The following is a 26112-nucleotide window of genomic DNA, read 5'->3' on the forward strand; positions in this document are numbered from 1 at the left end:
GCTGAGTGTGGAACTTTTTGTTCAACCCCAACAAAGGCTGTTATTAAATGCATGGTATTTTAATGCCATGCATTCAATGGCCTCTTTGGGAGAATAATGGGTGCATGGACACGTGGACAATGATACATTCCGCCTTCATCTTTACGTACGCTTGCGTTGTGTTGGAGAAAACTTTTAATTCGGTCCACCATTTTAGTCGTAATCTCATGAAAGCGACTCACTACGGAAAGATTCTTTTGTAACATGAAAATAAAAATTTACCTTTCTTGTTACTTCTTAACTCACATTGGAAAAGAGAAGCTCAAAACTATCTGCTTTTTTTTTTTTTTTGAGGTAGCTCTGATTACTGGTGTCTCTTGAATATCCAAGGCTGTCAGTTTAAAAAAAGTTACAAAATAGAAAAATATATTAAAAAACAAGAATTAAAAATCAAAATGTATTTAAAAATGATTCAAAGTGAGACGCGGGCCCCCAAAGTGGCACTAAACCGAATCAGCTGATTAAGATAACACTGCTAATTAATATGTTTACAAAGCAAGAAGATGAGAAAATTCGATATGTAAAGTGAACAAACACTTTCTCAAAATTAGAGGGTATTGGGAGTAAGTATAACTTCTTGTCAATATAAAATAACACCCTAATTTTGAGATTCACTTATTTACTCAGTTGAAGTGAACAAATTCTCACTCTGAAACAATGCCTCTTTTACCCAAGTGCACCTTAAAACTAAAAAGCGTTCATCTTTTCTGATACAAAGTTTGCTGAATTTTTTGTGAGCAGGATAAGTATTTTATCTTATTGTTTAAAAAAAACACCCACTCTGTCATGACTTGCTTTCAGTGCATCGAAATGCCGCCCTACCCACGTGCTTCAACTTGCATATCAGTAGCCTTCGTAATTAAGATTCCTTTGTTAATTAAAAAGGGATGAAAGAATACAAACAAACCAACCAATAGAATGCAAATAAATCAATGAAACAGTTGTCTTTTAAACCAAGAGAACTATTTTGCTTTCAAATTAAGTTAAAAGTAAACCAAAGGGCTACAAAGGAATACAAAATGATAAAAATTTCATATTTAACCACAAGGGTTTTACCACATCAGCAATATCACCTATCAAGATACAAAACTTCTTGAAAGTTAGAGTGCTAGTTCACACTACTGCTGAGTCTATCAATTCTTCTTTGAAGCATGGCAAAAATATCAGCAGAGGGCACTCTAATAAAAATTCCAATATCTAAATATAAAGCATTAGCGAACATGCTTATCCAAAAGTCGAAAAAAATAATTATCAGGTACGTCAAAAAATTAGGGGAGTTTATAGGTAGCTTTTCAAATTAGGATGAAATGATGGGCTGAGTTGGTTTATTATCCCGCGAGTTTCCCATTCGTCCATACGGCACCTTGAAAGCGGAATGCGACGGGCCACTGATTGCTTGGCAAAAAAACGAGAGAGAGAGAGAGAGAGAGAGAGAGAGAGAGGTGGCGATGGAAATTTCCTACGCCTCCTCAAGCGCGAAGGATTTCGCGGCCGGCGGCAGCGGAAGCGGTGGTGGTGGCAGGCAGGTGAAGGTCATTCCGCTTCGCCACCCCGACCCTTCCTCTGCTTCCTCTTCCTTGCTCTCTTCTCTCGTCTCTTTACTCGCCTTCCTGCTGCCGCCGAGGTGGCGTACCAAGTTCAAGCAGATGACGCTCCTCCAGTGGATGGAGGTCCTTATCCCCTGCATTCGGTGGATCCGTACCTACAAATGGCGGGAGTACCTCCAGGTCGACCTCATGGCAGGGCTCACCGTCGGGATTATGCTCGTCCCTCAGGTTTCTCTCTTTCTTTTAATTGGTTCCCTCTTCCTCATTCTCTTTTTGCTTCTTCTTTGTGATTAATCTGTTCTTCGTTCTTCATGAATCTATTTTCTCCTTGTTTTTGCACCATCTTGGGTTGGTTCACGTTTACTGGATCCGGAGTTTGGCCTCTTTATTTCAATTAATATGTTTGTTTTATTTTAACTGACGCGACTTGGTTGTTCCATTTATTTCTCTTTTCATGATTTTTTTGGTAGTTTATGATGTCGGTATTTTTTTGACCTCTAAATTTTGCTTATTTGAGAGCAGTCTTTTCAAGTAGTGCCTTGATAGTCTTGTTCTTGCTGAAGATGCGGATTTTGGGGTGTGGTGAATATTGGTTTGGTTAGTGGTCAGATGAAAACATCTTATAGAAGTATTGGATGCTTATAGTGCTGGTGATAACAGTGCCGATTTTTGCGTAAGATCATTTTGCTGGAATGGTTGACACGTGGAAGGCTATAAATGACAAATCACTACAGGTGGAAAGTGTGGTTCAATAGGTGGAAGCAGTAAAAGATGAATTACTTGATTATGGAGAGGCGGGGTTTCAAGAATGAAACTTCATAGAGAACAAAAACAAAATCTAGCAGAACAATATGGAATTGTGGTTTTGGTAAGAGACGACTGATTGTGTTGGTTGGCAAACTAAGCCCAGTAAAATTTTGTTCAACATGAGAAGGGAACGTCTTATGGAAATCAAATAAATTAACACCAAGTCATGATTGACAAAAGAGTGGGTGTTATACAGCATGATGAGATCTGGTTATTTCAGCTATGATTCTTCGACTTGCCAAATCAGATAATTTTCTACCATTAAGGATTTTAGTTTTACTGTCTGACTACACAGATTACTCTCCCAATCATTTCGATTGAGATCCTAGCTCCACATGAAAATTATGCAGACAACCGTAGAAAGCGCTGAGAGCCAAGTTGAAGTTCATTATGGCATTCCATCTCCTCACAGATGAATTAGTTGGAAAGAATTATGCAAACATAAAGAACGAGAGATAGTTACTCTTCTGAGTTTTTAAACTCAAAACTGGTGAGATGTTTCTGAACAAATGGAAACACAGTGGAAAATTTTCTGGGAATTTGTTGAATAAAAATATCAGAAGTTAAATGAAGTCCAAACGAACAAGATTTGGAATTATGCCTATTGATAAAGAGAAGATTGAGCCTGAAAGCATGAAAAACGAGGAAGTATTGGGGGGAAAGCAGAAAACCATGAACAGATTTAGATGCACGTGATTGTTGTGGAATTTCAGGTTGCCAGTAAATGGTGTCAACATTGTCACTTATTGCCTTAAGCAATTTGTTTGTTTTGAAATAGGAACACTTTGGGTCAATGATTCAATACATCTACCGAACCATTAGACTGCACTCTCTCTCTTATATTTATATCCAGGTTCAAGCATAGAGCCTCCACTATTAGAAATTTGCTGTATTATTTGGTTTCACAATTAGTTGCATGAAGCTTATTTGGTTTCACAAATTTGTTGGGTAAAGACACTCGAACTTTCTTATCCTTCGTTTTCTTGAATTTCTTCCCATCATCTCTTCCTCTTAGTGTATTCAATATTAGTTTTTTATTTCATTTACCTTCCTTCTATTCTATTTTTTACCTTTCATACTAGTGGAATAATAGGAGATGCTTAGGTATGAAAATCACATACTGAATTATAGACCAGATTGGTCTGTCCGCTGCTGCCTCTGTGCATGTTGATTAATCTGCTATTGGGGTATCCAACAACAGCTGTGGGAGAAAAGCAGTCAAGGTATCTGCCTAGTTAGGGCTTTGTTTGTAGACTGTCCTTCAGACTACTATTGCTTCTATTATCTTTTTCTGGATGCCAAGGGCTGCCTGTCTACATGTTTGCTATGCTTGCTTTTGCCTATTTGGATTTTGGAGACTACTGCCTCCTTTGTTATGGCACTTTTCCTATTGGTAATATGGTAAGTTGAATCTTCCTCCTTTAGCTTTTGTTTAGCTAGCGTGGAGCTTGGTGCCTTAATGAATTTGTGCATGAGAGGATGATTTGACATGATCATAGTCATAATGCTCTAGGTAACACATGGTACAGTGGCCCAGCTACATTGTGATTTTGCAAGGTAGAGCTACCTCCTTGAACTTTTTGGACATTCAGATTGTGCTTTTGCAGAAAACAAGATCACCAATAAAAACTGATGTGCTGCAAAGGATGAAGTTCCTTCCACACATTATATAAAGTATAAACACCTAAATTGCATCATCAATCTTTAAATGAGGGACAGAGCCAATGGGGCCTTGGACCCTTCTTTGAAAATTCCATTTTTACTATACACTTTTTTCAAAAGTACATTTACACCACTACCACTTTTAAAACCTTAATAGAACAATAATCACCCTCCTTAAAAATTTTAATAAAATACATATCAACCCTCACATAAATCTTATTGCTCCTTCCTTGTTTGAGGCTATCAAGCAATGTCCAACCTTATGCTTGCCTAGAATGTTATGACTCCTCTAAGGAGGAGAGAATTGGAAAATAATCCTATCTTGGGCTCTTATACTTAGTTGTCAAAATCCTGACCAGCCAGCCTACTAGTCTGACTAGTCTGTAAGAGTCAGTTATCTAACAACCTGTGTTTCAAACTAGCGAGTAGTTGCTTGAACTGGTCAATTAGTCAGCCTAGTCATTGTTTAACCAACAACCACCTAACTTATATATATCTATATCTATCTATCTATCTATCTATCTATCTATCTATATATATATATATATATATATATATATATATATATATATATATAATATGTTTGTGTGTGTGTGTGTGTGCATTCTTTGTATGAATATATATATTTCCGTACTTATGTTCATACAAAAATGTATGCATAAATATTTGCATTTATTTATTTATAGTCAATTGGCTTGATTCGAGTCGGATTGACTAGTTAGGCTATGATTGTTCTGATAATCTAATATAATACAAGTATTATATAATTCATGTTACATAATATATTTGAATGTCTTATACAGCTTAATATATATGCTCAATCTGTGGAAAACATCTATTGTATATATTGTAAATGTACATATTAATAACTTAACAGTCAACAATCAAGTTCCATAACAACAAAATGTAAAGTTTATATCATTGAAGATTTTAAAAACTGCAAATCAATACAATAAGTTGCTACCTCAAATGTTCACTTTCATAAATGAAAAAGAAAAAGCCTAGTGAAGAAGTCTGAACTTCACATGAATGGGCTTCTGCTTCTTTAAATAGCCAATTTCCATGTTTAATGAAGAGCAGAAACTTCCTTTTCTGCTTCTACAATCAGCATTGGCAATTAACAAACTTGCCAGTTTTCAAGTTTATTTAATGCTTATTAAATATAATAATCGAACCTGATTATGGTTTTTCACCTTCTATGGACTAGGCACATGCATGCCTAGTCCCATATAGGTGCGCCTAGGTGTGAGCCTAGGCTCACACCCACCTGCCATCGCCTAGGTGGTGGACTTAGGTGATGAAAGTGGAGTTGCGAGTAACCGATGCCTAGGCATGCACCTGGGCACCCCCTTAACAACATAGCTAGTCCTCACTCTCAAATAGTCCTAATTAGCCTTTTCAGTGTCTTCAGTAACCTGTGACCGGCTTTTGATTTTGACAACTTAGTTCTCGTGCAAGTGCAACTGAGTGCCTTAACTTATTGCATTTTTTTGTATAGAAGATGACTTGGAAGATAACATTTAGTCAAAATTCAACATTCAAACCTAGGGTCCAACATGTGAGAATGCTTGTTCCTTGAAGGGGATTGATAGTAAAATCATATATTGAAATCCATCTGATCTTGCTCTTGAATTGATTTTAGGTTGAGCCATTACAAAAAATTGGTTCAAAATGGTTGGCTCAAAATGAACAAGAAAATGAATCACTTGTCCTAAAGTTGGTTGTTGATGATGCTATATAGTTGCCATTTTCTTGTTAAATAAGTTTACATAGTTCAGGGCCTTATTGGCGTGCATATTCTCAAGTAAAAGAAAGCATGCACAGGTAAAATAATTTCTTTTGGATCATCTGCTATTAGAGATTGCCACACCTCTATCAGTTGAAATACATTATTTTTTCTAATGTATCATCCTTCATTGATCATTCATATTAGAAAATTAGAAATGATCTTTAATCGTTTGCCCTTTCCCTATCATCTATTTCCATTCCCATTTTTTTTTGTATCATATATTACCATTCACATTATTTTTTTTTGTGCAAGATTTCCACCTCGATAGGTCTATCCTTAACAAATGCTAACAGTTGACGTTTTTTTCTTGGTTTTCTAGTCTGATTGTAGTTTTGTCGAGATGTGCATCTATAAGAATCAGCAATGAGCTTTGGGCAATGCAGGAATTATCTGTCATCATTTCTGATTGTTTACATGTTCTTCTCATCTATGGGCAGGCAATGTCATATGCAAAATTAGCTGGACTGCAACCAATTTATGGGCTTTGTAAGTATACCATCCTGGGTTTCTTACGTTTATTTGACAGATCATATCCTTCAAAAAATATTATGGATGCTTTATTTTAAAATTATTTGGCAACTGTTTTCATTGATATTAAACGTTTACACAAATTTACTTTCATTTTTCAACCATTATGCAGTGCCTTTATTATACATGTTCTGTTTTAAAAAATCTAACACTCACCTTGCCTCCAGATTCTGGTTTTGTACCTATTTTTATTTATGCAATATTTGGCTCATCAAGACAACTGGCAATCGGTCCTGTGGCATTGGTTTCTCTTTTGGTTTCAAATGTTCTGGCTGGCATTGCTGATACCAGTAGTGAACTATATACAGAACTTGCTATATTGCTGGCACTCATGGTTGGCGTATTGGAATGTATAATGGGATTTCTTAGGTACAGTCTTCCACTCTTTCTCTTTCTTAAGTTTCAAAAAGCTTACAAGATTCCTATCATAGTCCAGATTGCTGTAAGCTATTTCTCCCTCTTCCTTCACTATGAATTTTGCTGTCTAGACATATAATGGCCGCAATTCTCTTACAGATTGGGTTGGATTATTCGCTTCATCAGCCATTCAGTTATTTCAGGTTTCACAACTGCTTCCGCCATAGTCATTTCTCTATCGCAAGCTAAATATTTCTTGGGTTATAGTATAGTTCGCTCTAGTAAGATCATACCACTGATTAAAAGTATAGTTGCTGGAGCTAGTCAGGTTAGAATCACATACTCATTTGTGTGTTCTGTCTTTTTTTTTTCTCTTTCCATCTTTGTTTTCAATTCCTGTATCTGCGTGTTGCTTGTCAATAAAGTGTTATAGCTGTTTAATTCTATTATTTTCGCTAGGAAGGAATCTTGTTTCCAACCTTGAATCAGAAGCAGATGGCTTATGTAGCATATAAGAAGTCTTTTTTTATAAGTCAATGAGGCCTACACTAATAAACTTTTGTAGGGGTAGCATTCCTAACTTGAGTTGAGGTGAGTTCAGATTAGACAAAAACGCATGCAAGTAACAAGGACATTGTTGTGGTAGTTCAATGAAAAGAAACATTCTTAAGGGAGAATATGCGAAAAATCATCCTCTAAAAGAACAACAATTTTGGCTGCAGTTGGTAAGTCTTTGGAAGTACCAAATACTAAGATATGGTTTGCTTGCAAAATGAATCAATGACGGATTTTGCCTATATAGTAAAGAGTAGTGGAAGGCAATGAAAGGTGACAGTTCCATGTAAAATGGTCTTTTGGCTCCATTCGATGTTTAATTCCCATCTTTATAATCTTATTTGTCTTTGCTTAGTGGGTTTCGCTGTTTGGTGGCCATATTACTCTCCTGACTTACTCTCATTTTGTAGTTCTCGTGGCCCCCCTTTGTGATGGGATCTATCATTCTCGCAGTTCTCCTTGTGATGAAGCACTTGGTATGAACTTGTGATTTGTCATGTAAAGCCCAAGCCCTTCCCAGTTCCAGATTTATTGCCACACTTTTTATTGTTCTTTCAAAGATTCCATTACAAGATTAACTACATAGGTGGATTATCTGTTTGCAGGGAAAAACCAAGAAAAAGTTGCGGTTTCTAAGGGCAGCAGGCCCGCTTACTGCAGTTGTCTCTGGTACAGTTTTTGTGAAAGTGTTTCATCCATCATCAATTTCCGTGGTAAGGAATTGTCTGTTATTTTGAAATCCTGAATAGTTTCCTTTTTGGTGTTTATGTGGCTGCAATATGCACCCATACAAATAGGCAGCATAGCCGCAGAAAATATGTTTTTTTCGAAAAAGGTGTTTAAAACGTCAAAAACTGGACAGACAAAAAAAGCAGGAAAAAACATGTTTTTTGAAAAAAACTCCAAAAATGAGAAAAAACACATTTATTCGCATTTTTTTCGTATTTTTCATGTTTTTTTAAAATTTTTTAATTACTAGATATTTGTTTTCACATTTTTCGCATTTTGTTGTTTAGGATTTTGGCCACCTTTCTCTTTGTTGCTGAAAGATTAATTGTTTTAAATTTTGTCTATATTTTCCTTTTTTTTTCTGTAAAAAACAACCATGCTGTTTTATACCCGAGAACAACCTCGCTGTTTAAAACCCGAAAACTATTTTTGTGGCTATAGTAGGAAATTATATATATAGTTGGCAGCTTATTTTAATGTTAACAAGATCGTGACCTGCAATTGGCTGAGTCTTGTCTTTTCCTCCTGCCCCATACTATCTTCTTTGCTATTCTCAATCACTGGCTTGTATCCTCTTAGTATTTCATTTTAACCAGATTGTTCATTAGTGTGTCCTAGGACATAAAAGATTTGATTACTTGGCTACTCACTCTGTATGTCCATGTTACTGGACCTAGTTTAATGTAAACATAATTTTTTAACGAGCAGATAATGATATTGTTTTCGAGTTACAGTTGCTTTATTCATTTAGCTATATCTGATTTCACCATACTTTTTCACGTTGATTTGATACTAAACCTTATAGTGGGTGATGGATAACCATGATACCTTGATGTTAAAGGCCTACAAATGATCTAAAAAATTCATCTTTATTCTAGCCAATAATACTCCTTTTAGCAGGGTCTAGCTGTTCGTTGACATGAATTCAGCTTATATGCAGGTAGGTGAGATCCCACAAGGCCTTCCAAAATTTTCTGTACCTAAGGAGTTTGGTTATTTGAAGAGTTTGATACCGACAGCATTTCTAATCACTGGTGTAGCTATATTGGTAAGATGCAATAAGTTGTAGAAGCTGCTAATAGTGACCATCTACACGTTGATTTTCACAAATAACACTTATATGTCTTGAAATTTAAGGAATCTGTGGGGATTGCTAAAGCATTGGCAGCAAAAAATGGATATGAGCTGGACTCAAACCAAGAGGTGAAACCAAAAGAAATGTTAGATACTTACGCAATATGGATGAGAATTCCTTTCTTTTGTACAAACTTTCTCTTTGTTTTCTTTGCAATGTGGCCAAAAGATTTACGTGAAAATATTTGATGCAAAAAGTCTTGTTCATGTGACAGCAATATATTGGATCTGTTGAGGCTGAATCACCGATAGCTTGTACATTCTTTACTTCAAGCAGATAAAAATCAAAAGGCTAGCTTTGTTTTAACCATTTATTGGTCATTTAAGCATGTTAAAAGCAGCTTATTCTTTTCATTGAGATGATTGATTTGAGCTGTATTCTGCTGTAGAAATGTTATCTTTATGTAGGTAACTCATCTTATTGCCTATTATTTCAAATTGATCCTTGACATTATTGTAGTGACGTAGTCTTGTAGCATAGCCCCAATTAAGTAATTCTACAGCTTTTTTCTATAACTAATTATCTAAGGACTTAGAATTTTTTTGCCATATCCTTATGACATGGTTAGATGCCTCTAATAGCTGGTTAAAACAAATCAGGTTGTTTAATTATGGAACTCATCATGAGGTTTCTGTTGTTCATAATTTCATAGATAATCAACATAAATTTCTGTTAGATTCAAATAAGATTTGACTAGAAGCCTTTAAACCCTCAACTTTTATTTTGACTTTCTTTTGTTCTTTCTGAGGAGTCATGGTTGGCCATATTCAAGCATTCTTTTGTTCATAGAAAGACTGGCTGATGCAAAGGTAAAATGTGGCTGGTGCAGAAAAAGACAAAATTTTCGTAGCGAGTAAGGTCCTCTCCAGTAAGGCCTGTGGCAGGAATGCTTTTTATTGTCATCACCACATTAATAATTTAATTGAGGTGAATTTGGTTGCTCTACATGCCTGTTTCATTATGCACATGAGCAGCCAATGTAGTGAGCAGAAATCTAGATAAGAAGAGATAAGAAGTAATGTTTTGAACATTGTTTCATAAATTCATACTTTAGTGCTGAAATGAGAAATAAAGACCCATGTGCATGTTTGTGGGTTTGCGGCTCTCCGTGCATGTATGTGTGTGTGCTCATTCTTTGATATATGTATGTTTTTGGATAATGTTTTGAAAATTATTATGATACTGTTAACTCTCTCCGGCATGCTAATAACACCTGCATAGTCTCTAAATATAGCAGATATTGGTCGTTGCTTCTGTCTGGGCAGAGGGGAAGTACCTTTGAATTTTGTTTATATGCTGAAGCAATAAGTTGCAATTAACTGGGATGATTAGACTACATTACTAGAAGAGGGTCTGCAATGAAAATTGCTATGCATCTTTGTTATTTATAACATGTTCAACGTTAAACCCCTAAGTTTAATATTTTTTGTTGTTTTAAATTTTAAAATTGGAACTATATTAGTTTACTAAATTTAACATTAAACTTGTTAGGTTCCAGTTATTCATCCATTGGACTTTCAGAACATATGCCTCGTTCGAAACATTTTATGCATTACAAAGTTTTCTCCAATGTATGATGATGTTAGTAGGTCTAATAAATTAATAATGAATTTAAGTGACAGTTCTTAGTTGTTAGGAGCTTGTGAGCATATTCCTCTTTCAAAGAACTTCATGCCATAAGAAACGATTTCTACCATTACATGAAGGGCCATAGCATGTATATGCATATCAGTGTCACAAAAAACACGAAAAAACGCAATAAATTAAATTGCCATTTAAAACTAAAAAAAACATTAAAAACACGTTTGTAACACGTTTTTCATTTTTTCATGTTTTTTAATGCCAAATAGTTTTTTTATTTTTTATTTTTTATTTTTTGCAAATGTACTTATTTTTTGTTGTTTGTGTTATTAGTTTCTCATTTATTTTATTTCCCCCCATTTTTTTAGTTTTTAAAATTTTTTAAAATTTACCATATTATTTCCTTTTTTCCAAGCTCGCCGTATTATACTTGAGAAAAACCTCACCGTTTAAAACTCCAAAACATTATTTGTGACTAAGATGCATGGACATGCTTGTGCATGTTTACATTTATAACTATTGATCTTATGCGTCTTTCACCATTTTATTGTACTGCTTTTAACACGAGCCCTTCTTGAATTCTCAGCCTCGTCAAATGAAATTTTCAAAGTTCCAGATGGTCCTTTCATGGGGAACTTTTTCCGGATATGGAGAAGTTCAATAACCTGTATGCTTTTTCCTTCTTATGAGAGTATTTGAAGTTCATATGCTTCCTGTGTAGTGTGTAGTGCATCAAATAGCATAAAGTGATAATTAAGTGCTTGCTGGTACTATGTCATTTATGTGTAAGATTGACAATTTTTTTTTATGTTCTTCCTGATGCATTCATTTGCAGTCGTGTCCAGCTAGATTCTAGGACCTCGTGATGATTGCTTTACTTTGGAACCCAGAATCCAAAGTGAACAAACAGTTACATGAGTCATGTAGAAATTTAAACTGCTTATCTTTATGAATGTAATTTTTATACTGGAGTTTGATTTCCTGCATTGCAGCTGTTTGGCCTAGGTGTAGCAAATGTTTGTGGTTCCTTCTTCTCGATATACCCCACTACAGGTGAATCTGCTATCCTTGTATTTTGAGTCCTTTCATCAAATTTGTCATATTATTGCTTTAAATATTAGAAAGTTATGCCAAGCCAAGCATGTTGTGCTGCTAGATTGGGTGTTGGTTGTTTTTTTGGCATGTGTTTTTGGTTTTTCTTTAAGGCTGAAGTCCAGCCCATTCAATGCATGGTTCAGCTTTTGTCAAGATCAAAGCAAACAGGAGGCACAAGAAGGGGCCAAGCTGCAAATTATATGAATATATGATATTCATTAATTGGAAGAATGGAGTTACCTCCTGATATTTTGAGCAGAATGCTTTTGTTGGCCCTCAGCTTCTTAATATTTTTGATGAGCCAATAGGTTCATAAAATATTCTATGTAATCGGAACATTGCCTGCAGGATCCTTTTCCAGATCAGCTGTAAACCATGAAAGTGGAGCAAAGACCGGGCTCTCTGGAATAGTTATGGGAATAATCATGGGATGTGCTCTTTTGTTCATGACACCTTTGTTTACCGATATTCCTCAGGTAAGTTTTCACAGAACTTTCCTTTTCTGGCTTAAGGATAAACTTTTGTTCCTTAATTTGTCAGTGTCTTTTCCAGCGCATGCTCATTCTTTAGATGGCTTTTCCATATAGTTCATAGGTTGCAATTGCCTCCTTATTCAACTAATAGATCTGATTGGCTTGTAAGAAATTATGATGTCAGGGACTTCTTGTTTTCAGAGCATAACTCAAAGCATAGTTTATCATGTGAAACTTTCATTACAGATATTCCCTTTTCTCCATTGCAGTGCTGCCTTGCTGCTATTGTGATTTCTGCTGTAATGGGTCTTGTAAGTTTTCTTATTCTACTAGTTATCCCTCACTAATTATCTGAATTATCTTGAATAAGTATTGGCCCTGTCATTTTTCTTATGTGATTGTTGCTGAGATTGAGGATTTCAAATGTAGAAATGTTGACATAAGGTTGTGGCCATTAAGTTTTATACTGCAAGATAGTTTTTATTGGAAAATATATATGATTACTTTGTTAACCTGTATCATAAATTGTCCAATCTAATACATTGAGAAAAGGTTACCTAAAAAATGCCTGTTTTACATTTCCAAGTGCGCTTGACCTATATCGAGAGTTTTGTTCGTTTTAGCTCCAATTTCAACCCAAACTTATGTGCTGTGTTTCCTGGATCCAACTCTATTATATGTTCTACCTTAATATGGTAATACATAATTTCTGATGTGCAAACATATGCTCCAAGCATGTAATAGTTTTGTTGCCGTTATTTCATTAGTGTTAAAACTTTAGTTCTCACTGTGCTAAATTGCACTTTTTGTTTTTATTCTTTGCATAAATGTAGTATATGTATGCTAGTGAACATTGCTTGTTTTTGACATAGGCAGAAGCTGGAGAACAAATGAACGTAAATCATATTATCAGTCTCTTATGGACAGTTGATTTGGATGAAACTTTTTCAACGCAAGTTATCATACAGACCCCTTAGGCTACAGAGAATCAGCTGATGAAACTTAGAATGATAATCTCTGATATTCACCTTCTGGGATGTCAATTATAGAAAAAAGATACTGGTGTTATTGTCAAGGGTCGCAGAAGAATATAGTAGTAATTTGGGTGTCTGATAAGAAAGGAGCATAAAATTCCTGTTTATCAGGTTAATAGAATTGTTTTGTCTAATTACTCAGTTCACGAGATAAAATTCAAAGCATGTGTTCCTGCAATAGGGGGCAAAGGAAAGAAGAAAATGGTAAGTCACATAGATGTATTTATTTCCTTGTGTTTATCTGAAAATGAGATTTTTTGTTCTTGGGAAGAGGCACATGTCTTCTTAATAAAAAGAAAAGCTGTACTTTTGTGTTCAAATAAGATTAATGTCTTGATTATCACTGCTTGTGCAATATGAGTACCTAAAGCAAGTTTTCATAGCTGCAGGTCGCACATCTATTGATGTCGATACATTTTTATTCCATTTGCTTTTCTTGTTTCAGGTGGATTATGATGAAGCTATCTTCTTGTGGCATACTGACAAAAAGGACTTTCTTCTTTGGACTATTACTTGCATTACAACATTATTTTTTGGCATTGAGATTGGTGTGCTTGTTGGGGTAAGTATATGTTTTAATGAGAATAATCTGTAATTTCCTTCAACTTGGTCGGCACTATGGGATGGTTTGTGTACATGCCACTTGTACTAGATGTAACATGTGGAGATCAAACTTGAATATAAGGGCATGACTACTAGATGTCCATGGGAATTATCCCCTCCATATTTGATTAGTAGCAATATAACCAATGCTCTTGTGATCGCGAATATTAGAAATTAATTCCCAATGTCACGTGGTACTAAAATGAAAAAGGTGCGTCTAAATTTTTTGAGAATATATATATATATATATGTATATATATATATGTGAAAATTGAATGGTGATCGCCCAGCTCACTCATGATTGTTGTTCGATCCATCATGATGGACAATTGAGAGAAAAACAAGGAGAAAAAGATGATGGACATTCTCATCATCTAGTACTAGTTCATACCTTTTTTTTCCTTGTTTTTCTTTCAATCGTCCATCACAATGGATAGGATGACCCTCATAACTGAGCTGGGCGACTCTGGATAGCTAGAATCACCATTTTGCTCTCTTTCTTATATATATATATATATATATATATATAGGGGAGTTCAAATCTACTAGATTCTGCATGGTTAAAAACTAAAAATCTATCACTAAAAAGAGTCCGATGAGTATTAGTGACAGTTTATGGTGCAGCAAGTATTTTTGGTGATAGTGCTTTCGATGACAGTTTTTTTATTTTTAGCCATCCAGCAACATCAGGCATCCGACAAATTTGAATCCTCTTATACTTATATATATGTCTCCTATGCCCAACAACATCACTAAAGACATAATGCACATAATAGACCTACATCCTGTGGTTTTCTTCTGTTTGTTTTTCAACAAAAACTGTTCTGAGCATTATATGGTTGTTTCAGTAGGATTGTTCAGACTATATTATATGTTGTACAGTTTTTTATTTTTTCTACTAAATAGGTTTTAGCCTATTGAATTTGGTTCTTGCTGGTAAGCCACCATTTGTTGCGAAATGCTTATACCTTTTTGGTGTCGGTGTGTTTCAATGACTTGGTGACTAGAGTCTCTGTGATATGTACTGAGGATTGGTATAAGCCAGTCCTTTCCTGTTTCTTAGTCTGAAGGTGATGTATTTAAGTTTTCATAAAAAAGTAATGGCATCAAACCGTAAAGAGAAACTATTATGTGCTAAATTTAGCTAGTATTTCCTTTTCCTTGGCACATGTATATTTGACCAAAAAAAAAAAAACAGTATGTCTTTGACTCACACTATTCAAGGTTTATGCACAGTAGGAGACATCTTGTTTACACTTGTACCATTTTAATTAAGGAGCATTAGCTTTAGTTATTTCCATTTCCTTCAGCTAATCGTTCATAACTTGTCCATTGGAGTCCATTTTTAATAATGTTTTACAGGTTTTCTTGAAACTGCTATCTTGACTCACTAGTGTCCATCAGGTTAAACTATGTGGGGTTAGTCCAGAATATCCCTGAATTATATATATGTATATAATTATATATCTATATTCCTTATGATATAAAATGGTATAAATTTATAAAAAAATACACATTGGTAGCTTCTAAAACAGTTGATATTCTACAGATTCAGATACCTCAAATAGAAGTCCACGTTTTTTTGTTCAATATTAATATATAGATATGCTCATTATTGGTTCATGCTTTGGTTTGAATATACATATAAAAATTCATTTTAGCTCAATTTTTGGTATTGCATGGGCTGTTAGTTTTTTGATTGCTTAAGCGACATCTGAGAACAAAAATGTGCCTAATTATGTAAATTGATGTAAATGTTTCTCATGAAGCATGCTGACCCAAACTATGCATACTTTTTGAACTAGAGGGGCAGAAGAAGTGCATATGTTACGTATGTCTGACTAATATGCCGTGGTCCATGAAGGCCATTTTTGCTTTTGCTTCTGGCTTGAACCCAATAGTTTTGGGCCAGACCAACGCATAATCTCCAATTCAAGTATATAGGTTGAATTTTATCATTTTTCTCAATGAAGCTATAATTTTTCTAGGAAGAGGTCTCAACACAGCTTACTACAGTGATCCAATTGTTCAGCATAGACCATATACGTAAATGTTTCCATCGAATTCCTTTTTTTGCGTAGGGAGATGGCAGGCCCTAATTTTATGCATTCACTGTTGCAACTGTTTTTGTTAAAAGATAAGATTAATTTATGCATTTTGAGGTCCAGTTGGATGTGTAGACTTGCCAGCTTGATTGTGTATCATGCTTCGTTCTGAACGGCAGAGTACTTCTCTTGAATTTCATCATCAATTACGTTCTACTAAGATCTATTAACATGTTTGAGCTATAATTCTATTCTTGAAGAGGAGCACTCCTATGTGTACTTCCTGAATATAAGATTTTTTCTTTCAGGTTGGTTCTTCACTTGCATTTGTCATTCATGAATCAGCAAATCCTCATATTGGTGAGCTAACTTTTTCTACTTCAAGCATTTTGCATTGAACATGTACTCTAATTGCAGTTAACTACACTTATGTATATGGGACTCAAGTTTCGGACTGAAAAGTTTGGTTGTCAAATGAGTCATAAATTCACGGTTTCATTAGTTTATTCTCATGGACAACTTATTATGCTTTTTCTGTAAAATTTGCTTTGAAATTTGTAAAGGCCACATCTACACCTGTAGCTGGTCTTGACACCAGGCCCTATGAGAAGTAGTGGAACAATGACTCAGCAAATATATGCATGTACCAGTCATAGCTTCAGTACTTAAAAGTAAGGAATGTAGTAACCATGGTCCAAGCACTTCAGCACCCTGGCTAGATAGCTATTAGCAAATAACTTGTTTTGATGGAGAAAACAGTTTTGTTTGAAATACTCGCAGGTGCTTGGATTCTTGAGACTCCTCACTTACAAAAAGTTCATTAAAACATGCAAGGACTTTTGGATGAGCTTGGCACTGATACTGGACCAGTGGATCCTAAACCTGGTGACAATGGTTGAAACTAGAGTTGCAATCTTTTGCCTTTTATAAAAATGTGACTTATTGGAATTCAAAAAATTAAGAACGTAAAAGATAGCAGAGAGCAGTTAAATATAGATAAGCATCCATATTTTTTTTTCTAATTATAACAGAAAATGGAAAATATACACATCAATTATGTAAAGCTTTTCCAGAAGGAGATATCTTTCAAGTGTTCTTATATTTTTTTGATCGAATTATTTAAGACTTTAAGTTATTTTGAAAATATCACTCTTAATTATGAGTACTGACTGATGAGTGTGGTGATTCAATGTCATCCTCCTTTGCCACCTTTGGGACTTAAATTATTCTTTTAGGTGGTGTTTTTCATAAAGTTGGAGTAATCAATAAGAAAAATATTTAGTATTTACAGTAGTTTCCATTTCAAATTTAAGGAGCTTGTTCCATCCTTTGGACTTTGTTCGATGAATGGATTGTTATGTGGGTAATTTCTATTGTCTTAATTTTTAAGCATGGTCTTTATATGGGTCACTGCTTCTAGTGTGGTCTACCAACTTTTGCGTCTTTAACCATGCTAAGTAAGGAACCTTCTACTTCTGAATTATCTTCTTTTGAGCATTTCATTTTTCAGGCCTGTATAAATTGTACATTAGCAATTCACTAAGCTTCTGTCAGTTGAACTTATTATCTTAGAGATGCTTTATTGCAGCTGTCCTGGGACGTCTTCCTGGAACCACTGTCTATCGAAATGTCCAACAATATCCAGAAGCTTATACTTACCATGGGATTGTTATTGTGCGGGTAGATGCACCTATATATTTTGCCAACATCAGTTATATTAAAGAGAGGTAATGGTTGTTCAAGCTTTTCTTTGTGACATGAGCCTTTTGATAATGCTATGATCATATTCTCTCGTTCACAAAGAAAAAAAAAAGAAGAATTATTGCAAATACATCTAGTTGTACTATTTTTTATTAAATTAACATTAGGGACGATGACCTGGAGAAGAGATCTAACCTTGCCTTTTTTTTTAAATGAACAGGCTGCAAGAGTATGAAATTGATGATGAGGGCACTATGAAGCGTGGTCCAGAAGTTGAAAAAATTTATTTTGTGATTATTGAGATGGCTCGTAAGTTCTTATCACACCAAAATTCTGTTGATCATGCAATTCCATTCGTTCCTGAACTGTGCTGGTATTACAATAGGGCTTGTTATGGTTTTTGAGTTAGTACTGTTGAAGTTTGTTTTACTGCTGTTGAAGTTTGTTTTACTGATCAAACATGTTAAAAAAAGCAATGATATTATTTAAATATCTGAATAACATAAACTTTAATTTTCTTTTTCAATCCTGTGTCACATTTTTACATTTTTGTAAGTGGTTGTTTTATGATGTTGTGGACTGTAATTTTATGTTTGACTGCGAGATCTAGATTTATGGGGCTTGGCTGACATATGTTGTTAAAAACAATAGGTGGAGCCTAGGCAGCATTGAGTAGTGCCTAAAGTCTGTGTGTGCGTGGGGGGAACTAGGCTTTTTTAGGCAGTACAAAGAGAATGATAGAAACTAACAAACTTGCAACCACAAATGTTACATTCAGCAAGCAAATTGAACCTTTTCACTACAAAAACAATCCACCAGTCAATTTATAATAAACCACAGGAAAATATTGAATGAGAAGTCAATAAACAATGTTGGTTCGAAAACTATACATATTGTGTTATACAAAAAGTATTATGCAGACAGTTGTATACGCGTACATTTATATAATTCAGGTAACGCAAACTCTCTAAGACAGTCATTGCACCAGAGTCGAAATGACTTAGGTGTGGAAGTGGGTCCGGAAATGGATAATTGGCTTTCCTTTTCACTGAATCCTTTGTAGAATTATAGCTTGTTAATGATTAATTGTTGCGTTTTGTATTTCAACTATTAGCAAAACTGAACTAAGGAGTAGAAAACAGACTTAGCTTGCATCCATATGCCAAAGGAACAGCTTATAAATGTTTTCAGGGTTGCAAAACTAAGGAGTAGATTGGTACACTTTGTCTGAGTAAACGAATAAGCAATGGTCGACAAAATTACAAAAATTACAGCAACTTATGCATGGTAAGATTAGGTTTGAACCCAGGACGATTTTGTTCCAACTCATGACCAGTGCCATTACTCCATCAGATAGGATATACAACAGAATCACAATCAGACGGCTACTAACAAGATGATCATAATTAAGGAAAAAAGTGAGAGAAATACTGAAACGGAAGCAAAAAACATAATAGAAAGAAAGAAGAGAGGAGTGCCAAGTCTTAGAATCGAAGGTTTCTGATAAAATTGGAATGATACTCAAAAAGTATCTTTTTATGAATTCATCCCATAAATACACAGGACCAGCATTAAATCTGATCATAATATCATAAAAAATGATTGCAGAACTGAGAAACATCAAGAATTGAGAATATTTTGCAACCTAAGCTGATAATTGTCACACCTTCACAGCAAGGTACACTTAAGCAAGTTGAATCACATAGAAAGAGGGGATTTAATCATGCACACAAACACCTGTACCTATAAGTTCTAATGACACATTCATGGACACAAAGGCACAACTATTGCCATTTTTTATGGATGACATAAGCACGAAGGAAGGTTAGCGCATTACAAACATTATAATGCATTTGATAGTTCACAATTTCACATTACAAACTAAACAACCAAGGCACAGGAAACATACCTTAGACATGTCACAAGCAATTATAGACGGATCATTTGAGACAAGGTCAATGGAGAAAACAACATTCTTTACAGATTTTGCAATGCGTGCATCTCCTACAGTTAAATTGGATTAGTCAAGCACCGAAGGCATTTGCTATATACAAAAAAATGAATATACATATTGAAACAGGCTTCACCTACACCTATCACCCCACAAAAAATCAGGTTAATTTAGACATATTTATCCTTTCAACAGGCCCATGAAGCTGTCTCCACACACTAAACACAACCAAAATCAGCAACCACCAACGAAGAGCTGTGATCTTTATATATATATATATATATATATATATATATATATATATATATATATAACAACAACAACAAAAATATAAAATTTAAATAAGAAACAAGGATGACAGGGGGAGGAGAAGGAAAAGAAGATAATTCCTGTAAAACAGAGTCTTAACGTGGAAAACCTAGGGTGAGTTGCCAAGGCGACAGCTAGGCACACCTTTACAAAAGGGGGTTTGATTAAGTCTTCCAAGTTGAAGGTCAAGTGTTCGATGGTTGAGTGCACCCCGGCATAATATGTTAAGCATCTGCCTAACCCACGCTTTATTAATTTGAAGAGAAAGGAAATAACTTGCTACTAATGTTTCATTGCATTCAGTGGGTTTGAACGAAAACTATTCTTGAACCTCTCTGTTCGTTCTAACTACTAAGAACTGGACTGAAAAGTTCTGTCTTACCAATGGTGATTTTTTCTGTTGATCTAGATGTATAATCAACCTACTGGACTCAATTTTCTAATTCCTCTCCCCTGCCTTTGCTTCTTTTTCCCTGTTCTTACCATGAAATTATGTTACTATTTTTAATTCCACTGGCTGCCCATACAATTGCACAACTAGCTTATGTTTTTCCTTTCCATGCAGCTGTTACATATATCGACTCTAGTGCTATTCAAGCTTTGAAGGACCTTTATCAGGAATACCAAACGCGTGGCATCCAAGTAAGCAGGCTTCTCAACTCAGATTCTCATTCACCAATCTTTCTGATTTTATCATCCCAAGTGACAAAAAGACTTCTGTTCTTTATTATTACAGCTGGCATTATCCAACCCAAATCAGAAAGTTTTACAAACTCTGGCAAGTTGTGGAGTTCTTGAACTGATTGGCAAGGAATGGTATTTTGTGAGAGTGCATGATGCTGTTCAAGTATGTCTCCAACACGTACAAAACTTGAAAGAATCACCCAAAAAAGTCGATCCAGCAATGAAAAATGAGCCCAGTATTTTCCAGAGGTCATGGAAACAGAACGATGACTTGAAGGAACCTCTTATTGTCTAGTAAGGCTTAGAGTTTGCTGTGGTTAACGTGGTGGTGTTCTTAAAAAAATGCAATGGCGATCATCTTGCTGTAAAGTACCATTGGCGAAGCTCTGAAAGGAGGTATTCCAACTATCTTCATTATGTTAGATACTACCGTTACCATTGTTGGGATATCAGAGTGCATGTATATCTTTGTGGACGAGGGACCAGAAAGCTTTGTAATGGCTGAGGCAACATTTTTCTGTATCATTCATTTGGTTTCAATAAGGCATGCCTCAGCGGGATTATAATTGCTTACCCTTGTTCTTACACGTAAAGGAAATCTTCTTAGTGGACTGCATATTTCAATTTTGATTTATATCTAGATAACGCTCATAAAATTTGTCGATAGAGTTGCTCTCAATTCTCAACCAAGCTGCCATTGTTCGTGCAGAAAGGTCTGGGCCTCAGCAGACTTCTTTCCATTCAAATTCTATTATGCTACTTATGATTATATAGTGGTCTGTGTTGAATGTTTATGTGTACGACACTTTCTCGTACTTATAGCACCTTCCGATTAAGGGGCGTCATGTATTCGAATTCTGTACCTGGAACCCATCTCTTCTGCTATAATACGGTTACCTTTTTCATGAACTTCCAGGCTCTTCTTGCAAAGAAAACTGAAAAGTGGGAAAGGTTTTCTGTCGTATGACGAAAGGATTACTTCGCAATAACGTTCCTTTCAGCCCTTTCTTTTCTTAATATCTTGCATGCAGAAACGGCGTGAATTAAGGGGTGGGTACCTCTGGAGCTTGAACCTTCGACTGCTCACTTTGAAGCATGGCTTTCCCTCGGTTTAATTTTTCATGAAACATTACTGATTGCTGTTTAAGGTATCCTTGTTAAAGTTGAAAGATCTCTCTTTCTCTCTCTCTCTCTCTCTCTCTCTCTCTCTCTATATATATATATATATATATATATATATATATATATATATATATATATATATATGTAACTTCAGGCTATTTGGATGTGCCCTGGAACATTATTTCCACGATGCGGAGCTTTTCTATAAGTTGAATAGATCAGGTGCACAGTTATTTTGAGCATAAAATGGCAAAAAGTTTATATTCTTCATTCGACTTTTCGTCTGAGTGCCGTAGTTTAGGCGGTGAAGCTCAGGTCAAAAACTTGTTTATTTTTCCCTGGTAATTAATTAGGGTTCTTTTGTTACTTCGGCCTCGAAAGCAGTAGATATGCCCCTTGGACATGCATTTTTCCTTTAATTAGTCACCTGAGATTAGGCATAAATAGACAAACAACTTTTTTTATGCAACCTTTCGTAAAAAATTAGGACCCTAGTAGCAGAGCATACACGATCAAAATTATAAAGTATATAATATTTATAAATAATGTCAAAAATGAAAAACAACTAAATAACAAATGTACAAGAACAGTATCAAAAGCAAATTTCTCGTGTTTGTCATTGTTCATAGTTCATAAACAGCTCCTCAACAATTACATAACACACTATACAATAGGAAATCACATGAATTCAATTATGTGTTCAATTAGTTGAACACAGAGACATGTTAAATAGAAGAAAAAAACAAGGGCTACAACTCTTCTTATAGTGGATTACTTAGACACACAATGACACGCTATGCTGAAAAATAGAATCTCACAAGAGAGAAGATAAGATCTGTCAAAAGCAACAACACAAAGAAAAAACTAATCTATTTAATAATATGCTAGCAATTAATAAAAATGGATGTGAGAGAGGCGGGGGTTGCTAGCCGACAACACTTATAGAGAGAGAGAAAAAAAAAAAAGAGAACCGATTAAATGGAAATATATAATAGACAAGAGGTCTCCTAGATACAAAAACAAACCGCAAAAACAGAAACTTAGTTTAATAAGGCACTTTTTACAAAACTCTCTTACAGGAGCGTGTCATCCAAACGCCTCTTAAAATTTTTTATATAAAACTCAGACTTTGATACGAACTGGATTTAGGCAATTCATGTAAGTGTTTACCCAAATACACTCTCTCTTTGAGTTTGTTCATCTAACCGTTTTGAAGAAGTGGGAGAAACGCATCATCTCCTAAACCACGTCGGAAGCATTTCCGAGGCGGAAGTCCGTGTTCCTCCGCATTTCCCATTCTGCCCTTCTCATGAAAACTTATTTTTCTTGCGAGAAAGAGTCGTTACATTTTCTTGTTGAGCTTCAGACATTCACGCCATTCAAGAATTCAAGTGATTAGAACCCCACAGGCTATTTTGGATCACCTGAATTTGAACCTTTTTTCCGGGCCAGACCCTGAATTTGAGGCATTCGGATCACGTAAATAAGTTGGGCGGCAGACCCGATTGGATTCAATACGGCCAACAAAACCCCGCATCCTAGCTAGCCTTTAATGGACATCTTCATTTGTTGTGAAGGCTTGCTTTCCTTTGTAAATCATCATGATCTTTGTGTTCTGATCTTTATACGTGTAATAATAATGCTATCCTTCGTAAGGATCCATGAGTTTATGCAAGTATATGTTGCTCTTATATATATATATGTATATAAATGCATAGGTGCACAACATGATAAAACGAAAGAATTTTTATTTATTTGTCCTAAGGTACAGAAATAAAGAAAGAAAGATCCCACTGTTTTCAAAATCACAATGGTTTAAAGTAACGGGATAAAAAAGGTAAGAAAGTTCGTAAAGTACTGTTAAGAGAAAAAATCTCTCTCCAAGGTATTATCTTTTATAAATACGTGAATATGATAATCACAGTGGAGATTTCTCGTTTAGTGTAGTTTGGAATGTGCATCGAGACCGATCGATCAAATAAAAGGGTAGATTTTAGACAAGCTTATTTAATTCATTTGAGCGGTCTGTCTGCGGATTCAAACACGTCCCAAGATTTATGTTACTATCATAGGCATGGATCGGGTCTCTTTTCGGCACTTGGGTTTGAGAACAGATATTTTGTGGAGATCCGACCCAATCATCTGTAAGTCGGTGGCCCGCTCTTTTCTCATATGAAATGGCATTTGATTCTCGGAAAGAAAGAAAGCCGGTGGGTATAAATGCGCCACAAACTTTCTCCGAATCCACATCGGCTTTTAGAAAAAAAGAAAGTCATACGCTCCAATGCATTTCTGGTTCTTGCCCGTTAGCGCCGTCAAATTCCCCACCCTCCTCTCTCCGTGATCGTTTTCTTGCTCCACCATTGAACTCTTTGGGCAGCATATCTTTCCATTAATCGCAGGAGTTCGTTCGCGGGGCGGAGCGATCGGATGTCAATGGGTGACAATGGTGATCCATCGGATGTCGGTGGGTGACAATGGTGATGCAATCGGATGATGGGGTTGAGGATTTCTTGCAAGGTATGCCCTGTGAAAGATGTAGAGGCTCTTACTGTTCTCTCGTTCCTTTTGTTTATTTTCTGCTGTTCACTTTGTGCAGATTGAGAGCATATCAATGCTCCTTTGTACATTATCGCAGTGGTGATAATGAATGGGCAGCGGTGGTGGAGATGATTAAGTGCCATTGAGATCAAGATCGAGATAGGAATAGGGAGATTAATGGCGGCGAACGAATCAGCCGTTGGAGATTAATCATCAGAATATCGTCCAAATGCATGACGTTATTGAGTTGAGTTCGGATGGGCCAGAGGTTCTGTTGTCCTTCTTCGTTCTTTTTGTTTTGTTGGATTAAAATTTTGAGTGTTTCTTCTTTGTTCACCGTGTGTTCTTTTTGCAGATTGAGGGCGTATCAATGCTCCTTTGTACATTGTCGCAGTGGTGGAGATGATTAAGTGCGGTTCAGATGAAGATCGAGATAGAAACAGGAAGATTAATGGCGGAGAACGATTCAGCCGTTGGAGATTGATAATCAGAATATCATCCGGATGCATGACGTTATTGAGGTGAGTTCGGATGGGCCAGAGATTCCGTTGTCCTTTCGTTTCTTTTGTTTTGTTGGAGTAAAATTTTGAGTGTTTCTTCTTTGTTCACTGTGTGTTCTTTTTGCAGGTTGAGGGCATATCAATGGTCCTTTCTACATTGTCGCAGTGGTGTTATTGAACGGGCAGCGGTGGTGGAGATGATTAAGTGCCATTGAGATCAAGATCGAGATAGGAATAGGGAGATTAATGGCGGCGAACGAATCAGCCGTTGGAGATTAATCATCAGAATATCGTCCAAATGCATGACGTTATTGAGTTGAGTTCAGATGGGCCAGAGGTTCTGTTGTCCTTCTTCGTTTCTTTTGTTTTGTTGGATTAAAATTTTGAGTGTTTCTTCTTTGTTCACCGTGTGTTCTTTTTGCAGATTGAGGGCGTATCAATGCTCCTTTGTACATTGTCGCAGTGGTGGAGATGAAGATCGAGATAGAAACAGGAAGATTAATGGCGGCGAACGATTCAGCCGTTGGAGATTGATCATCAGAATATCGTCCGGATGCATGACGTTATTGAGGTGAGTTCGGATGGGCCAGAGATTCCGTTGTCCTTTCGTTTCTTTTGTTTTGTTGGAGTAAAATTTTGAGTGTTTCTTCTTTGTTCACTGTGTGTTCTTTTTGCAGGTTGAGGGCATATCAATGGTCCTTTCTACATTGTCGCAGTGGTGTTATTGAACGGGCTGCGGTGGTGGAGATGATTAAGTGCCATTTAGATCAAGATCGAGATTAATGGCGGCGAACGAATCAGCCCTTGGAGATTAATCGTCAGAATCTCGTCCGGATGCATGACGTTATTGAGGTGAGTTCGGATGGGCCAGTGATTCCGTTGTCCTTTCTTAGTTTCTTTTAATTTACTGGAGTAAAATTTTGAGTGTTTCTTCTGTCTACATTGTTGTTTTTGCAGATTGAGAGCATATCAATGCTCCTTGTACATTGTCGCAGTGGTGTTATTGAATGGCAGCGGTGGTGGAGATGATTAAGTGCCATTGAGATCAAGATCGAGACAGAAACAGGGAGATTAATGGCAGCGAACAAATCAGCCATTGGAGATTAATCGTCAGAATATCGTCTGGGATGCATGACGTTATTGAGGTGAGTTCGGATGGGCCAGTGATTCCGTTGTCCTTCTTCGTTTCTTTTGTTTTGTTGGCGTAAAAGTTTGAGTGTTTCTTCTTTGTCACGGTTAGTAGATGAAATGTGAGGGTGGTGCATGATTGGTAAAATAGTTTGGGATGTGTTCATTCGTAATTGTTTGGCCTTCTCATAGACGAA

The 26112-nt window shown here is 35.9% G+C and overlaps 1 protein-coding gene and 1 long non-coding RNA gene across 3 annotated transcripts; both read left to right on the forward strand.

Annotated features, from left to right (window-relative positions):
* The first annotated feature begins 1420 nt into the window (after positions 1 to 1420).
* On the forward strand, positions 1421 to 21258 carry LOC116254014 (probable sulfate transporter 4.2). 2 transcript variants are annotated; one of them, XM_031629035.2, is made up of 17 exons: positions 1421 to 1814; positions 6282 to 6330; positions 6540 to 6741; positions 6889 to 6932; positions 7695 to 7760; positions 7890 to 7997; positions 8943 to 9061; positions 9151 to 9216; positions 11722 to 11782; positions 12173 to 12300; positions 12567 to 12608; positions 13777 to 13893; positions 16288 to 16339; positions 17568 to 17706; positions 17901 to 17989; positions 20506 to 20582; positions 20677 to 21258. In XM_031629035.2, exons 1-17 carry the CDS (start codon positions 1488 to 1490, stop codon positions 20917 to 20919), a joined length of 1929 nt encoding a protein of 642 aa, XP_031484895.1. In that variant the 5' UTR covers positions 1421 to 1487; the 3' UTR covers positions 20920 to 21258. The 2 variants fall into 2 exon arrangements, with proteins under 2 accessions (XP_031484895.1, XP_031484893.1); XM_031629033.2 differs by having other exon boundaries at positions 1422 to 1814; positions 6889 to 7057; positions 8954 to 9061.
* Positions 21259 to 24019: 2761 nt separating this feature from the next.
* On the forward strand, positions 24020 to 25877 carry LOC116255116 (uncharacterized). The gene is made up of 7 exons (XR_004172824.2): positions 24020 to 24266; positions 24346 to 24555; positions 24643 to 24808; positions 24915 to 25124; positions 25212 to 25358; positions 25465 to 25639; positions 25745 to 25877. It is a non-coding gene; the product is annotated as an uncharacterized LOC116255116 (long non-coding RNA).
* Positions 25878 to 26112: the final 235 nt, after the last annotated feature.

This window comes from Nymphaea colorata, chromosome 5 (genome assembly GCF_008831285.2).
Source record: "Nymphaea colorata isolate Beijing-Zhang1983 chromosome 5, ASM883128v2, whole genome shotgun sequence".
Lineage (NCBI taxonomy): Eukaryota > Viridiplantae > Streptophyta > Magnoliopsida > Nymphaeales > Nymphaeaceae > Nymphaea > Nymphaea colorata.